Source organism: Salvia miltiorrhiza, chromosome 3 (genome assembly GCF_028751815.1).
Source record: "Salvia miltiorrhiza cultivar Shanhuang (shh) chromosome 3, IMPLAD_Smil_shh, whole genome shotgun sequence".
NCBI lineage: Eukaryota > Viridiplantae > Streptophyta > Magnoliopsida > Lamiales > Lamiaceae > Salvia > Salvia miltiorrhiza.
This window is the reverse complement of record NC_080389.1, coordinates 43,029,575-43,047,344: the sequence shown is the minus strand read 5'-3', so window position 1 is coordinate 43,047,344 and position 17,770 is coordinate 43,029,575. Positions and strand designations below refer to the sequence as shown.

Here is a 17,770-nt window from a genome sequence, read left to right as displayed (position 1 = left end):
AAAAATATTAATACATAACGGTAGAAACCGTTATGTATAACTGTTAAAAATAACGGTTTTATATCGTTATGTATCAACGCATATCATTATCTATACTACTATACATAATGGTTTTTAAACCGTTATGTATGACCGTATCATAGATATCACCACTATACTTATCGATTTTTTGGGGTCATAGATAACGGATTTTATCTATGAGCTATACTACTATACATAATATTTTTAAACCGTTATGTATGACCGTATCATAGATATCACCACTATACTTATCGGTTTTTTGGGGTCATAGATAAAATCCGTTATCTATGAGCGTTTTTGTAGTAGTGTCTCCAGAAAACTTGTAACATCGGAAGCAACTCATAAAAAAACTACAAGTAGAACTCATGAAGACACTCATACTAGTCTACACAATGACAACCAACTTAGAGTGTAGAAATACTCTAACATATATTTGAATGAGAAATGTTATCTATCGTTGTTTATATCACTAATTCTTATATTATAGCGCATTGTTTTCAAAGTTTCATTTTGTATTTTTCGAATATTTATTTCTCTAAGTCATATTAGGGTGGATGAAATCCTTTTTAATATACTCTTTCATTTTAATTTGACATGTAACGTTGACTTATTTAATAATAAAGTTTGATATATCATGTGAACACTTGTTTTACTGAAAACTATTCATAATTTGTAAATATATTATAAAATAATTTCACACTTTTTTCTCTTATAAAATATAGCATTAAATGATTTCGTTCAAATTTAGACGAATTACACATTCATAATCGTATACGTGAATTTCAAATTTTGTAAATGAATTATCTAGGATGTCTACTTAGTTAATTTTCTTAATTTTGTTTTACTGCAAACGATGGTTTTCTATATCATATTTTAATTTGATTTTCGCATAGAATATGGCTCTTCATTTTTTTTACGAAATATTAACAAAATTGTCATTAAAACTAATTTAAGAGTGGGTAGAATTGCCTGCATAAATATAACTAGCATTTGTATCTCGTACAATGTACGAATTTTTTTTATATTTTTATATTAATAATAAAATAGATACCAACTTACTTATCATATGTATAAATATAATAAAAAAATAGTTTTAATTGAATATTTTTAAGCTGGATATTGAAAGAAAAAAACAAAAAAAATTCACAACATTAAAAACAGATATTATGAAAAGGCATAAATAATAAGTTAAAAAACTAAAAACAAAAATAAAAAAAATAAAAAATAGATTTATTCAAAAATTAAAAGATGAGAGAAGAGAGAGAATTTTTAAAAATTTAATCTTTAAATAAATATAACTTTTATATTTTAAATTAAATATGTATATAAAATATATCAAATTAAAGCTATTAGCGTGATCTTTGATTTGATATGGATATTAAATATTTTATAATTAGTCGAATTTTTAAATTTTAAAAAGAACTAAAACAAAAAAATAAGAAGATTAAGAAAAAATATAATTACAAATAAACCTTCAATTTTATTAAAACTACAAAATTGTCACTCATTTTGAAATTGATTTTAAATTAGGAATTGCCTTTTCAATATAGTATAGCTATAAATGTAGATTTTATATTCTCTGCATAATATACTAGAACATCTACAAAATAATTTCTATATTCATTCATTAATATAAATTATTTCAATCAAATCATCCCAAAAAATCTAGAGAAGGAAAATTCAAATTATAATATCACTCACCTACCTCTTAACTTGGCCTCTTTGGTTGAACCTCCGGCGGTGGTGCTTCTCGTCAAATTTCAGCCGCCCCGTCTCCTTAAACATCTGCCTCTCCGCCGGATCAATGACACATTCGGGCGGAGGCACCGGATACCTTAATTTATCATAACAATACGAATAATACATGTATCTTTCTCTAAATCTTTTCATGGCCACTCTTTGTCTAGGGCTTATTCTATCAAAAATAGCAAGTTGGTCATTTATCTCATCGCAGCCGGTGGCGACCACCTCTTCCACCGGATAGGCGGCGCACCCGTTGAGGACGAGGTCGCTGAACTCGGCCACGAAAGGGGCATATTTGTAATTTGCTTTGTATTTGCCACCGGAAGTAGCCCAATCCGATGCATCCCATATTGTGGCGTATAATGCCATAGGTTTTGATGGGAAATCAGCTCCCATTGCATCATTTCGTACAATTTCTCGGATCGGGACATCATCAATATAGAATCTGCAGATGAAATTCACAAATTTAATTAAACAAATCAAATTAGTAATAAAATATAAAATTAATCACCAATGTATAACTCACTAATCATGAAACTTTCGTTACCTATTTCGGCACTCTCAGTGTTCTATTATCGTACGAATATATATCTCACTAATAATATTGCTCACTCTATCGATCGTTTGGGACGCTTAACATAAAGTAATAATATACAAACTAAAAGAAGAATTAAAAAAAGAAAATAAAAATAAAAGATGAAAGTATATATTTGCAATATTTTGGCAAGCTCCAATCAAGGCATGCCATCGTATGACTTTACCAGCTAAACTTGAAAATGACAACAAATTTCCTTTGTTTTCACGCAATTATTTTGACCTAAATATTCATCACCTAGACGACTTTTTATGATTCACTTGTCCGATGCATGTGACACTTTCTCAATATTTTCATGATTATCTAAATGCATGTGAATCTTTTAACAATTATACGGCTACAAATCCTCATCATGGATTTTAAAGTAGTCAATAGTGGCTAATTTTTCTTCTTCGGCGAGCAGCTTTGCGTTCACAAGCTATGACTATCATCAGACTTTCACCACCACACCATATATATTAACAAATTCTTCGGATTTATTATTAATCATATATAAATAAGTGTGGTCTAAAATTTTATATTTTAATTTACAATGATTGGATTCGTTTATGTCTTTTATCTAGCTAGATGACAAAAGACCCGAACTAATTTCTATTCAATTTCTTATTTTAATACTCCCTCCGTCCCGGCCAAGACGCTACATTTACCTTTGGGCACGGGATTTAAGGAGTTGTAGATTAATGTTTTAAGTGTGTAATAATAAAGTGATAAAGTATGAGAGAGAAAGTGATAAAGTAAGAAAGAGAATTTAATAAAGTGATAAAGTAGGAGAGAGAAAGTGATAAAGTAAGAAAGAGAAGGTAATAAAGTGATAAAGTAGGAGAGAGAATGTAATAAAGAAATACTTAATTAGTGTTAATTAAGTGTTTAAAATTCCTTATTTTTGCCAAATATAGAAATGTAGCATCTTCGTTGGGACGGCCCAAAAAGGAATATGTAGCATCTTGGGCGGGACGGAGGGAGTATGTCCCAAATTTTGTTTGATACTAGCTTGATCCCCTTATTAGATATTTTAATTTTATAATTTTCTTACTTTCGTACGAATACATATATAAATTCATTACAATAATGATTCTTTCAGTTTTAATAAATCATACCGAATATTTTGGTTAATTGAAACCCAAAACTGAACAATTAAAAAAAAGAACTGTTTTCAGCTCTCTTTTCTTCAGTACAAAATTCTAAAAGAAATCAATGATTAACACAATAACAATATCATAAAAAAAAAATTATTAATATATCATTGCTAACCACGTTAAATTAAATTCTAATTAATTAATAATTCATATCATCAATCAACAAATTAATTTGAAGGTTAACTAATACTACTAATTAATATATTAAAAAAAATCAAATTTTCAGCCTTTTCCCGATCGATTTCGATTAATCCAAAAATAAAAGGAAAATGTAAATCTATTATCATTACCGATATGATATATAAACATTTGGTATTTGGTAAACTGAGGTCTATATATATACAGTTCGATTCATAAAATATGAATTACACTCAACAAATTTTCATTTTAACACGTAATTTCTTTGGACAAAAAACAATTAAGTAGGCAACACGTGTAGTTGGAACGATATATTCCAAATTAATGTCAATGTGTTAAAAAACGATGGCTCTTATAAATGAGATTTTATTGAGTTTGTTTCCCTAGCTAATGTTTGAAACAAATTAATGAAGGAGTTAATCCATGAAGTGGGAAAAAGAAATAATGACTTACATGATATTGGTGGTGGTCCAGAAAATGGTGTAACGATGAAAGTGTTTGGAAGGGTGAAACCAGAGGTAATATCTCTCTTCTCTGCCTCTGTTAGTGCTCCCATTCCCATACATATTTGTCTGAAACCGCCACGCCTTTCCTCGTATGTTCCCTAAAAACTCGAAATCCAGCTCGTCGTGTGTCTTTCCAAACATATCTCCATTTGTTGTCTGTCATCATCTTATCCATCACATAATTAATTAATTAACTTACAAAATAAGTTTAATTAGAATTACATACATAAAAGGCGACGACGACGCCTGCTGCGTAGTCCGATGGTAGCTTGATTTTGGCGCTGAACAACCCGTACTTGTACACCTCTGCGGATTTGAATCCCGACCCTGCACACCCAATTATTTTATACAAGGGATCAACAATAATTGTGCTTCATCACATATATATGTATGTATAGATTCATAATCATATATATATATACCTGTGTATTGATTGAGATGAAGTTGAAGGGATCGATCGTCGAGAGAAGGGATGATATTTGGATGACCAAAAAGAGGGGTGAAGCCTTTGGAGAAGGGGGTTGTGTTCAACGCACAACCTACGTCCACGAGAAGAAGAAGAAGATAGATTGATGAGAGAGAATATTGGATGAGCTTCTTCATTGCTGCTATCAAATCATGATTCATAACTGATTCTTAATTTGAGTTTTCTGTTTTTTTCTATCAATCTTGTTAATATATATATATATATATATGCACTACTACTCTAGAAAGAAGATGAGGAACCGTGTGCTTTTGTTATAGGAAAATGTATCGCTAGCTAGTTGCTGGCACACGTAATTAAAGCCTTTTCTGGATATCAAATACAAAGTGTTTTTATCAAAATTGATTGCGCTAAGAATTGCTTATTCTCTTTTACTAGAAAAACTTAGCATTTCTAGTCATTTCAGTTTGGATTAAGCATCTATATTAATATATGAATTAGCTACAATTGCCAAAAAGAGATATATAAGGTGGGTGCAAATTCACTCTTATGGTTATTCTATTTAATGCTAATGAGGTCTAGCTCAAGTGGTAAAATTGAGACACCCAAAGACTTCTTTGTGAGAGGTATTGGGTTCAATTCGGTTTGCGTGCGGATAATTTTCCCACTTTTATGTGGATAGTATTCTCATTTTTGTATGGATAGTGGTCCCGCTTGCATACGGTTAATTTTTCAATTTTGTGTAGTATTAGATGCCTTTTGTAATTCTAAAAAAAAGTTATTCTATTTTAATTATCTTTTTTTGACTCTATAGGTCGATTGCTAACATTTAAATTCCTTCTAAAAAACTTAACGTTATTTATACAATTGATGTTGATATTATTGTATTTATCTTACAATACATCATGATTCATGGCTTCTTCAACTTTCAACAAAATTTATTATTTAGTCATCAAACTTTCGTTTCGCCAAAAGTTTCTTAATTTCATTACAATTGAGTTCTCAAAATTTCACGTAATCCAATAGAATTCTCAAATTTTGAATTTATCAAAGAATGACTAGTATTGCATATTATCACTTTTTATTAAATGCTTAGATATATTTTATGAAAATTAGATGTACTACTATATAATCAAATAAACAACTCGGACGCAGGTGAGAACTCTACACACCACACAAAGGTGGAAAACAATCGCACGCAGACGGAACCACTACCCACACAAGAGTGAGAACGTGGAAAAACTACCCGCACACAGGCGGGACCGAACCCAAAACCTCTCACAAAAGAGAATCTCTGGGTGCCTCAACTTTGCCATTAGAACAATGCCTCATTGGCAAATGCTTAGATATATAGTCATCATCAAACACATTTACAATTGGATACAACTATAATATGATACAAAATTTAATGATTCAACGTGCGTGTGATGATCTAGCAGTAGAGTTAATATCAAAGGTCAAAGGTCTTGAGTTCGAGTTTACTATGATGATGTTTTTAAATTTAATTATTAATTTATAAAAAAAATAATGACTCAATTGAATCAAAACCAAATGATAAAAGTATCAATTATTAACCGATTGAATATTTCAAATCAAAGCTATTTTTTTTCTTTTTAAAAAATTGATCGATGGCCATAAAACAAATCTCAATCGGTCCATCCCCAACTAATATTGAAAGTTTGAGAACGCTTATTCACTTAATTACAAAATACATTTAAATTTGAAACTAAAGATCATTTGAAACTAAGTAAAGGATAATAGACCCAACAAAAGATGGTGCTCTGCGTGGGCTCCATCCGTGTTTATGACGGACAAAGTAAAGAAGATTACGCGTTTCTAACCTCTCTTTTGTAATTTCTCAAAAAAAAAAAAAATCTGCTCTTTTGTATTATTGCGTTTGTTTATGCATGATTCGAGGCAGGGCGATTTTGATAATTAAAACATCTGATATTTAATTTTAACTAGTGTATCTCCCGCGCTATGCGCGGTGATTGTCATCTTAGATTTGCATAAATTATTTATATATTTATATTTTATTCTTCCACAAAAAATAGTCATAGAAAGAGATGATACAAATTTTAATATAAATTGTTAGTGTATTGTGAATGAATAAATGATCATATTTAAAAAGAAGTGTAAATAATTATAATTAATTATATTGTGAGTAAAGAAAAAGATTCATCAAATCCATCACCTGATGCAAACTTTCCAAATTTATAATGAGACTAATTTTTGTGAACGTCCTTAAATGACAAAAATAGACTATTTTTGTGGGCGTAGCGATCATAATTATAACGTAAAAAAAATTAATTTTAATATCAAATTTATTATTTACAAATTGATCTAATAGTTTAATATAATCAATGTAATTTATGCAAAAATATAATATTTGATTAAAAATAAGGTCTGCATTTTATATAATAAAGAAAGAAATAACAAATAAAACTAAAATAACATCTGAATTTTTGAAATAACATACATTAGTATATATATATTTGACTTGGGGGAACCGGGGAGGGGGAGCAGTGAAGTATGAACCTGGGACCTCACTGTTCACAGACAGGAGATCGCACCGCTTGATGTCCCCTTGGAGACAATAAATATTTTATCTTGAAAGTACATGTACATACATTTTTAAATATACAGTTTGAAGAATTAATTGATAAGAAATTGAGAAAGTTCGTGTACCTCTAATTATAATTTATACTTTTAAAATTTATTTAGTATTCAATTAATTACATAAGATTATTGCATTGGTGTTCCCTAAAATAAATTATAATATATAATATATTATCATTTTATGATAATTACATAATATGTTATTAATAATTTTTGTTATAAATTAAAGAAAAATGCATAATTTTATAATTTTATAAAACTCAAATGCGGTATTCTAATTTCAAGTTAAATAACATTACATTTTGAAGAAATATTATTGTTATATATATATATATGTATATATATTATGTATTATCATTTTAATTAAATTATTATAACTTGCTTATTTTAAATCTATTTTTCACATATTATATATCAAATTAAAGGTCATTTCGTGAGCTTTCATTCAAGATGCACATTATATATTTTATCTAATACATAATTGCTTGAAATTTTTAAAAATATGTATTCTTTCTATAAAATAAAAAAAGATAAAAAAAATAAAAGATTAATTTAATTTGACGGTTACTTTTTTTTGAAATCGAATTTGACGGTTTCTAATTATGCTTAGTTGTTGGCAATTTTTTTTATTTTTAAATAGATACAATATATTGAATTTTATTTTTATTTTTTAACTACTATTTTTTTCAATTCCAATTATATCCTTCTAATTGAACTTATTTACATTTACTTTGCTTTTTATATATATAAAGATTAAGATTTGATCAATCTTAACTCTTAAGGCTCTAAACGATTCCGAGCCTAGCGAGACTTCATTGATTTTTTGGAAGAAATTGTTTTAAAATAAGCAAACTTAGCAACCCTTTTTTGATAGATGTATTAGTTTTTATCATGTAATTTTTTCTATTTTTTTAATTTATTGATAAAGGTCATATATTAAGAACTTTGCACAAGTATCCATATTATCTTGGTCACGCCTCTAATTGAGGATGTTACATTACATATTACAAAAGCTAGGCTGTGTTTATGTGAAAAAAAAAATGGGGGGGGGGGGTTCTCATTTCTTTCTTTTTTTCTAAAATTTTAGAAGGGAAAATAAAATTCTTGTAAAATACATTTTGATGAGATAAAGCACTTCATTATTTGTAAATATATTATGATTAAGATTCTTTTTTATTATTATGTATAAATATGATTCTTAAATAGTCACACATTATAATATAACTAGTTGCACAAATTTTAATTTGATTGGACCTCAATGGATTTCGCTAGCTATAGCACTCCGATTTGTTCAGTCAAAACCCACTAGTTCTAATTGGTTGTTTATGAAAAATCGAAGATTGGTAGCCAACCTGATTATTTACTGTTCAGTAATCCCTCCATCTCTTTTATACATAACTAGTGAATAACCCGTCGAAATTCGACGGGAAATTGAATATATTAAATTGTAAGTATCATATACTCTCTCCATTCGCGATATCGTTTTCACTATTTATAATTGTAAGGTCCATGTAACACTTTATTAATTTAACCTTATATTTTCATCAAAAAATGTCTTTATTGTGGGGTCCAAACTCCACTCACTACAATATCCACTCTTATAGCACCTATAGTGGGTGGTTCGATGGGGGTGACTCGAGTCACCCAATCAGGTTTTCCACTGCAAACGGCGAAGTCTCAATGGTGCCCCGATTTATCGGGTACAACCTGATCCCTTTAAAGTCGAGCGCGTGTTTAACACGCGTAGAAAATAAAATAAAATAAAATAACGAAAAAACCGATTAGTATAGGGGACTCGGCGCAAATGAAGGAGATGAAGAAGTGATAATGAAGCGCAGATCAAGCGGCGCCATTATATGAATAGTTTAGGGTTTTAAATTAGAATTGGGGTTTTAATATTTGGGCTTTTATTTTTAATTAGTTTTAATTTAAAATTATAAAGTAGTAAAGAAAAATTGAAAATATTTAGGCTTGTATTTTTTATTGTAATTTTTTTTCAATTTAAAATTTATATATAAATATTTAGTAATTAGTATTAATGCAATTTTTATTTTAAGTAATTGTGTTATTTAAATTTGTGCAATTAAATTTAAATACAAAAAATACAAAAATCAAAATTAAAAAGATCAAGTCAGCTATGAAGTCGCTCCACTGCGACCTCTTTACTCAATATGGTCCCCCTTCTATAAGGTCAGCTTTCAAGTCACCCTACTGTGGATGCTCTTATATATCTACTATTGTCCATCGTTTTTCTTAAAACCTACGCCGTCCACAATGTGAAAATGATATCGCGAATGGAGGGAGTATTATATATATATATATATGATCAAGCTTGTAAGATTTTTTTTTTTTTTTTTTTTTTTTGATCGGTCAAAGTCATGTTAGATGTTAGTAGTTAGTTCCCCATCCACTCCAAGAACCACCTTATCTCTCCATTCACCAAACTCCACCTTATATCTCCAATCACCAATTCGTTCCCAAGAGGGATCGAACCCGGGTCACTTCACTTAAGTGAGGACCCGGTGGCCAGTGATCAAGCTTGTAAGATTATAAACTAACTTACGATAATCATCTCGTCGGAGTTAAAAAATCATAATTGAGTTATCGAACATCATATCATTTGGAATTTGAAAAGTCCACCGAGTTTCGGGCATCATCTCATCTAGAGTTTGATAGACCACCTCTAACTTCTGAGCATCATCTCGTCTGAAACTTGAAATACCATAATTGTGTTTTGAGCAATATCTCGTCTTGAGTTTGATCAAATGTGAAATTATTATTTCAATCATAACTCCAATTGTCAGCTCTCTAGAAAACATAACTTTAAACAATTTAGATATTTCATTTATATATGTAATTTTATTCGTCCAAGCCTCGTGTAGTAAGTAATTTTACTACCCATTATCGACTCATATAGTAATACATGTTAATTCATTAAACCAATTTAAAAGTTATTACAATCTACACAATTGCAAATATAACTTGTAACAATTATGATATAGTAAATAATATAAAAAATTAAATTCAAAATATATATTTGGATATTATACAAATATAAAACTCCTTAGACTTTTAGATAATTTTTTTCCACTGTTCTAAATTATTATCCAAATTAAAAATATCATAGTACATCATCATCTCATCATCATCATTCTGGTTGTTATTGTTGTGATTGGTGTTGTTGTTATTGTTAGTAAATTCCATCACTGAGATAATAATCTATATACTAACATTTAGTTTTTAGTTTTGGGTCATTATTTTTACAAAGACGATCCAATTTTTGAATTGTTTATAAATAGAAAATTCAACCTCATGATCCATAGCAAATTAGAGAAATCTAGTGATATTAATTAAAAATCACATAAATTTTCATTAGATTTAAATGAATAATATTAGTAAATAGCAATTAGAAGTCTCAAATTTTAATTATTTAATTAATTTTAATGATTTTGGCTTGGACATAAAAAGGGAAATTGGATATGGGAGAAAGAAATATTTCTTTTGTGTTTTAAAATTAAAATAAAATGAATCAGGCAGGATGTATAATTGTATATTGTTAAAACAAAGAACTGTAGAATTGTTAATAAATAAAAATAAAATTTTGTAATAAAGCTACATAGGAGAGTGAAATAAGAAGAAATCGGGAATCTCAATTCATGGTAATGCATCACATATTGTGTTAATAGTGGAATTACTTGTTAGGATAAAAAAATATTGGAATTGAATATTCTCCTATTAGTTGAAGAATTTGATGTTGAATAGCTAACACACTTTATTTAACCATATATCAAACGAATATCAATTTCCTTAATGGTAAATAGCAAATTTGTAATACCCCGAATTTTTCCTCAATATGATTTTAGAAGAATGATTGGATTTAGAATTAAGTCGATTCGCACCCCGGAGAAAATTTGTTTTAATTCAGATAAATGGTTTGTTAAAATTTTGAGGCAAATTTGTTAATGGGCCTTATTTGATTATGATGTGGGATCATTTATCTTTTTATAGTGGGCCGAATTATTATTTTTGGAGGCCCAAATCCATTACTATTACAGATATTTTCACAAACTTATCAGAATATCATCAAAAGCCATTTTTTTTGTATCTGATGATTAATGGAAGGGGGTTCATCCACGTTGCCAATTTCCTTCTACAAAATCCCCCATCAAAGTATGAAATTTCTCACTCGAGCTTTTCACCGAGGATCAGCAGTAGAGCTCTTCTCTTCCTCAATCATTCCATAAGAAAATTTCCATCATATTCTTATCATCCACAGACAACAACCCACAAAATCAACCATCATCAAGAAATCGAAAGTCTATTCCCAACCACAGTTCGTTATATTCTTTTTGCCACTCAATCACATCTCTTTGATGAAGAACTCTATTCAATAGCAAAATCCTTGAGAAAAGGTTTGATTTTACACACCTGCAAATTTTGTTTTATATAATTGAGATCATTAAAGAGATGGAATAAAAAGAAGAAGCTTTTTGTGTGTATGTGTGAGTGCTGCTGTTGTGTGTGTGGAAGCTATTATCGTCGTTGGGTGAGTCGGGCAGGTTGGGATCGAGAGAGAACAGGGGAAGATCGACGGCGGTGGTGGCCGATGAGTTGAAGAATCAGAGGAGGAGGGAGGCGGCGATGGCGGCGGTCCGGCTGACTGCTGCTGTCGGCTGGAGCAGAGGGGGGCCAAGTCCGGCGGTAACCTCGCGGGAAATCGTAGGAGAAAGATGGTTTAGGGATTTAGAGGGAGTGATTTGTGGTTTTGGGGGTTTGGCGAATTGAGAGGGAGATACGAGGGAGACAGAGGGGTGGTACCGTGGCGGCGGCGGCGGCGGCCGGAGGACGGCGCTGCTGCCATCCGCCGGAGGAGAGAAGAGGGCGAGAGGGAGGCTGCTGCGCAGCAGCAGCTGCGTGTGTGTGTGTGTGCGTGTGTTTTGTGTGTGTGTGAGTATGTGTTTTAAAAAGAAGAAGAAAAGAGTTTGGGCCTTTTTAATTGTTGGGCTTCATGCATATATTTGTTAGTGGGCTGCATTTTTATAACTTGGGCTATGAATTATATTTTTGGGCTGCATTTTTTTTTTTTGCATGAAGAAGGCCTCTTATTAAATTACTAATCGAGCCATGAATTTATTTATTTGTGAATCGATTTTTTAGTAAAAGCCGAGCAAGGGTATTATTGAAACCCTTAGCCAAGAAAAATGATTTCAAGTTTTGTGTTGAATTTTTGAAAACCCGGGTGTTGCGAATCTAGTTAGAAAATGATGGCAAGTCATGAAGGTTAAGCTTGATTTTAGGACTATGAGTTTAAGTTGAGAACTTATCTTGTAGGTCTTACAGAAGAGGATATTTAGGCTCTTGTCCAGCTGAGTTATTTGTTTGGATTTTCTCCAAATCAGGTGAGGCTTTATTTACGAAATGTATGTTTGAGCTAATAACCTCGATTTTATGTAAAGTTAAAGTTGATGGTTCATGCTTAAAATGTTTTTGCTCTCTATTGGTTATTGCTTCTACCAGAACATTGTTGGCTCCGCCAACCAGAACATTGTTAGCTCTGCTAACCAGAATTGTGTACGTACACCAGAACCTGTTGTCTCGAGAGATCGGTGACAACCAGTTGTAGATAGCATGCCCAATAGATGGCCAGGAAAATATGAGCTCAGATTATTTTAGTATGCATGGAATGACTCATCTTTAAAAACATTCTGTGTTATACTGTTTAAGGCATGAATTATCTTTTTCAGTAAATGATATTTAAAATGTTTTTAAATGGCTCAACCCACTGAGTACACTAGTACTCAGCCCTGCAATTGTTTTCAAAACCTTTTGCAGATTGAGCAGCTGGTGGTGACGTGCGAAGCTGAGGAAAGGTTGTTGCTGTAATATTGAAGAACACTCTGTTTTACTTCCGCTGAAATAAATTCACTTAGTGAATATTATCTGATGCCTAACTATATTAATACTTTTATTCATATTTATAATATGAATTTCATTCTCCATCACTTTTCTAGCAATTGTTTTCCCGCATCTATTATATGCTTTGTATGAGACGTTGTCTTGGTCTCAGACCTTCGAACTTCCGATCCTGATAGGGAGAATAATTATGTTATAATGTCGTACTTGCTCTCATTTAAATACGGCATAATGCCAACCCTCAGGGCGCATTACATATTTTATTCAAGTAAAGCTTAGTAATCCTGTCACATAGCCCATTTCTTTTTCTCCCGGGAAATCGGGGCTGTCACAAATGGTATCAGAGCAAAAGTTCTTGGCTCTGAGACCACTATTTCATTGATGTTGTGTCTAGAATAGCATCTCTAGACTTCCAAGCTACACAGCAACCCTCAGCTCGCCTTCACACTGCTCTCAAGAAAGAAAGGTACGCGATTTTAACAAATTTTACTTAAAGTGCGTACAAGTATTTAAAGTGGTTTTAAAAGCAAGAGTTCTTGTTAAAAGAAAATATTTCAGTTTGTTGTATTATTTTACAACTAGATTCCCAGAAAGATGTTATTTTGAGCTTTAGCTTGAATAACCAGAAAGTTTGTCATATTTTTATGACCAGAAAGATTGTCATATATATTTATATGACCAGAAAGTTCAGAAAGTTTGTCATGTTTGTATGACCAGAAAGATTTGTCATATTCATTTATGTGACCAGAAAGTTGTCATCTTTTTATGACCAGTATTTGAGCTTTGACTCCAGAATCAGTTATATGTTACAGTCAGAACAGTCAGTGAAATTGTCATAATGATTTTACGTCTTTATGACCAGCAACTATTAGTAGGCAGACCTAGTTTTTGCCTCAGTTATCAGTTCATAAAGGTGTTATTTTCTCGTAGTTAGAGAAATACACTAGATAGTAGCATGAGAATCTTATGAGATAGACTGCTAGCATGAAGTGCTATAGAAGAATCAAGAAAAACTTAGAGTGCTCAGCGGAAGCACGTATAACTTAGAATGCTTGAATGGAAAGATAGAACATAGAAAGACATCACACGAAGAGATAGAACATAGAAGTACAGAATTTAGAAAGATAGATCGCAAAAGACAAAGAGAATAGAAGAATAAGACATAGAAGGATGAGCTGAAGACAAACAAAACGACGAGTGAATTGTTCCACGCAATCTACAAGTATGAAAGACTCAAGACTTCACAGTAACGTGTACCAATCACTGAAGAAATGTGGAAGAGAGCTACTGCAACTTCACCACAAGCAGACAAGAATTTGAAGCTACGAGGAGGAATGCCCCACAATATAAATGGCTGGAGAAGAAGAAAGGGTACCTAACGCTGAAGAACCTGTGCTACAAGCCGCACAACGCAGAGCGAGTGAAAGGTTCCGCAAGCACAATCCACCCACCTTCAATGGAATGGGAGATCCAATGGATGCAGAAAAATGGATACGATCCTTAGAGCGAATCTTCGACTTCATGGATCTTACTGACAAAGAGCGTTTGACATGTGCTATCTTTCAACTAACAGACGAGGCTGACTATTTGTGGGAGTCGGTGCAGAGGACGTTATCGCCACAACAATGGGAAGAATACACGTGGGATAATTTCAAAGCAGAATTGTACGAGAAGTATATTCCTCAGAGTTATCGAATCAAGAAAGAAGCACAATTCTGGAATCTTCGACAAGAGAATAAATCTGTCACTGAGTACGACAGACTATTTGTCCAGTTATCACGCTACGCTCCACACTTGGTGGATACTGAGGAGAAAAGATCTGAAAAGTTCAGGCGAGGTCTACGACACGAGATAGGAATGCCTTTGGCTAGTCAAGGAATACTAACCTATGCTCAATCTTTAAGCAGAGCTCGAGATATTGAAGCTATGATGCCAGAAGAAATGAAAGCACCTATTCAAGCCCCTGACAATAAGCGTGAGAACAACAAACGGAAAAGGGTATGGCAAGGGATTGATCAGCAAAAGCAACAAAACCAACAAGAAGGGCCAAATACCCCGCAACAAGTACCATTTTGCCAGAATTGCCACAAAAATCATTTCGGAGTTTGCAAAGCTGGAAGCGACGCTTGCTACAAGTGTGGAGAAAAGGGTCACTTTGCTCGACAATGCCCAGGAACACCACTGGGAGGCCCTCAGCATCAAAATCAAAATCAAGGAAGAAACCGAGGCAAAAGACCACTCCAAATGGCCAGAGCTTATGCCCTTAACCAGCAACATACAGCTCAGGCAACTGAAGACTTGGAAGGTACGATCATATAATTGACGTACTAGAATAAGTAGAGTTTGTTATCTTTCAGGATGATATTCTGAATCAAGAAAGCAAGCATATTATTCTAGTAGAATCACTACAGACCAGAATGAGTATATGATAGCTATAAGCTAAGAATGACACTTAGAAGTTCGAAATTTCGAGGACGAAATTTTTTTAAGGGGGGAGGGTTGTAATACCCCGAATTTTTCCTCAATATGATTTTAGAAGAATGATTGGATTTAGAATTAAGTCGATTCGCACCCCGGAGAAAATTTGTTTTAATTCAGATAAATGGTTTGTTAAAATTTTGAGGCAAATTTGTTAATGGGCCTTATTTGATTATGATGTGGGATCATTTATCTTTTTATAGTGGGCCGAATTATTATTTTTGGAGGCCCAAATCCATTACTATTACAGATATTTTCACAAACTTATCAGAATATCATCAAAAGCCATTTTTTTTGTATCTGATGATTAATGGAAGGGGGTTCATCCACGTTGCCAATTTCCTTCTACAAAATCCCCCATCAAAGTATGAAATTTCTCACTCGAGCTTTTCACCGAGGATCAGCAGTAGAGCTCTTCTCTTCCTCAATCATTCCATAAGAAAATTTCCATCATATTCTTATCATCCACAGACAACAACCCACAAAATCAACCATCATCAAGAAATCGAAAGTCTATTCCCAACCACAGTTCGTTATATTCTTTTTGCCACTCAATCACATCTCTTTGATGAAGAACTCTATTCAATAGCAAAATCCTTGAGAAAAGGTTTGATTTTACACACCTGCAAATTTTGTTTTATATAATTGAGATCATTAAAGAGATGGAATAAAAAGAAGAAGCTTCTTGTGTGTATGTGTGAGTGCTGCTGTTGTGTGTGTGGAAGCTATTATCGTCGTTGGGTGAGTCGGGCAGGTTGGGATCGAGAGAGAACAGGGGAAGATCGACGGCGGTGGTGGCCGATGAGTTGAAGAATCAGAGGAGGAGGGAGGCGGCGATGGCGGCGGTCCGGCTGACTGCTGCTGTCGGCTGGAGCAGAGGGGGGCCAAGTCCGGCGGTAACCTCGCGGGAAATCGTAGGAGAAAGATGGTTTAGGGATTTAGAGGGAGTGATTTGTGGTTTTGGGGGTTTGGCGAATTGAGAGGGAGATACGAGGGAGACAGAGGGGTGGTACCGTGGCGGCGGCGGCGGCGGCCGGAGGACGGCGCTGCTGCCATCCGCCGGAGGAGAGAAGAGGGCGAGAGGGAGGCTGCTGCGCAGCAGCAGCTGCGTGTGTGTGTGTGTGCGTGTGTTTTGTGTGTGTGTGAGTATGTGTTTTAAAAAGAAGAAGAAAAGAGTTTGGGCCTTTTTAATTGTTGGGCTTCATGCATATATTTGTTAGTGGGCTGCATTTTTATAACTTGGGCTATGAATTATATTTTTGGGCTGCATTTTTTTTTTTTGCATGAAGAAGGCCTCTTATTAAATTACTAATCGAGCCATGAATTTATTTATTTGTGAATCGATTTTTTAGTAAAAGCCGAGCAAGGGTATTATTGAAACCCTTAGCCAAGAAAAATGATTTCAAGTTTTGTGTTGAATTTTTGAAAACCCGGGTGTTGCGAATCTAGTTAGAAAATGATGGCAAGTCATGAAGGTTAAGCTTGATTTTAGGACTATGAGTTTAAGTTGAGAACTTATCTTGTAGGTCTTACAGAAGAGGATATTTAGGCTCTTGTCCAGCTGAGTTATTTGTTTGGATTTTCTCCAAATCAGGTGAGGCTTTATTTACGAAATGTATGTTTGAGCTAATAACCTCGATTTTATGTAAAGTTAAAGTTGATGGTTCATGCTTAAAATGTTTTTGCTCTCTATTGGTTATTGCTTCTACCAGAACATTGTTGGCTCCGCCAACCAGAACATTGTTAGCTCTGCTAACCAGAATTGTGTACGTACACCAGAACCTGTTGTCTCGAGAGATCGGTGACAACCAGTTGTAGATAGCATGCCCAATAGATGGCCAGGAAAATATGAGCTCAGATTATTTTAGTATGCATGGAATGACTCATCTTTAAAAACATTCTGTGTTATACTGTTTAAGGCATGAATTATCTTTTTCAGTAAATGATATTTAAAATGTTTTTAAATGGCTCAACCCACTGAGTACACTAGTACTCAGCCCTGCAATTGTTTTCAAAACCTTTTGCAGATTGAGCAGCTGGTGGTGACGTGCGAAGCTGAGGAAAGGTTGTTGCTGTAATATTGAAGAACACTCTGTTTTACTTCCGCTGAAATAAATTCACTTAGTGAATATTATCTGATGCCTAACTATATTAATACTTTTATTCATATTTATAATATGAATTTCATTCTCCATCA

General features: G+C 32.9%; 2 protein-coding genes and 1 long non-coding RNA gene across 5 annotated transcripts; 2 read left to right on the top strand and 1 right to left on the bottom strand.

The window, feature by feature from the left end:
- Positions 1-1,622: 1,622 nt before the first annotated feature.
- LOC131015893 (probable xyloglucan endotransglucosylase/hydrolase protein 30) lies at positions 1,623-4,766 on the bottom strand. Its single transcript, XM_057944383.1, has 4 exons — positions 4,562-4,766; positions 4,366-4,466; positions 4,087-4,295; positions 1,623-2,209 (listed from the first exon to the last, which is right to left on the bottom strand). The coding sequence occupies exons 1-4, from the start codon at positions 4,764-4,766 to the stop codon at positions 1,723-1,725; spliced, it is 1,002 nt and encodes a 333-aa protein (XP_057800366.1). The 3' UTR covers positions 1,623-1,722.
- LOC131015908 (uncharacterized) lies at positions 3,924-4,964 on the top strand. The gene is made up of 2 exons (XR_009098727.1): positions 3,924-4,151; positions 4,590-4,964. It is a non-coding gene; the product is annotated as an uncharacterized LOC131015908 (long non-coding RNA).
- Positions 4,965-11,280: 6,316 nt separating this feature from the next.
- LOC131015894 (uncharacterized) lies at positions 11,281-17,770 on the top strand. 3 transcript variants are annotated; one of them, XM_057944384.1, is made up of 5 exons: positions 11,281-11,594; positions 12,514-12,581; positions 13,015-15,400; positions 17,100-17,167; positions 17,601-17,770. In XM_057944384.1, exons 3-4 carry the CDS (start codon positions 14,446-14,448, stop codon positions 17,120-17,122), a joined length of 978 nt encoding a protein of 325 aa, XP_057800367.1. In that variant the 5' UTR covers positions 11,281-11,594; positions 12,514-12,581; positions 13,015-14,445; the 3' UTR covers positions 17,123-17,167; positions 17,601-17,770. The 3 variants fall into 3 exon arrangements, 2 of the variants coding, with proteins under 2 accessions (XP_057800367.1, XP_057800368.1); XR_009098720.1 differs by lacking the exon at positions 11,281-11,594 and having other exon boundaries at positions 11,650-16,180; XM_057944385.1 differs by lacking the exons at positions 11,281-11,594; positions 17,100-17,167 and having other exon boundaries at positions 11,650-15,400.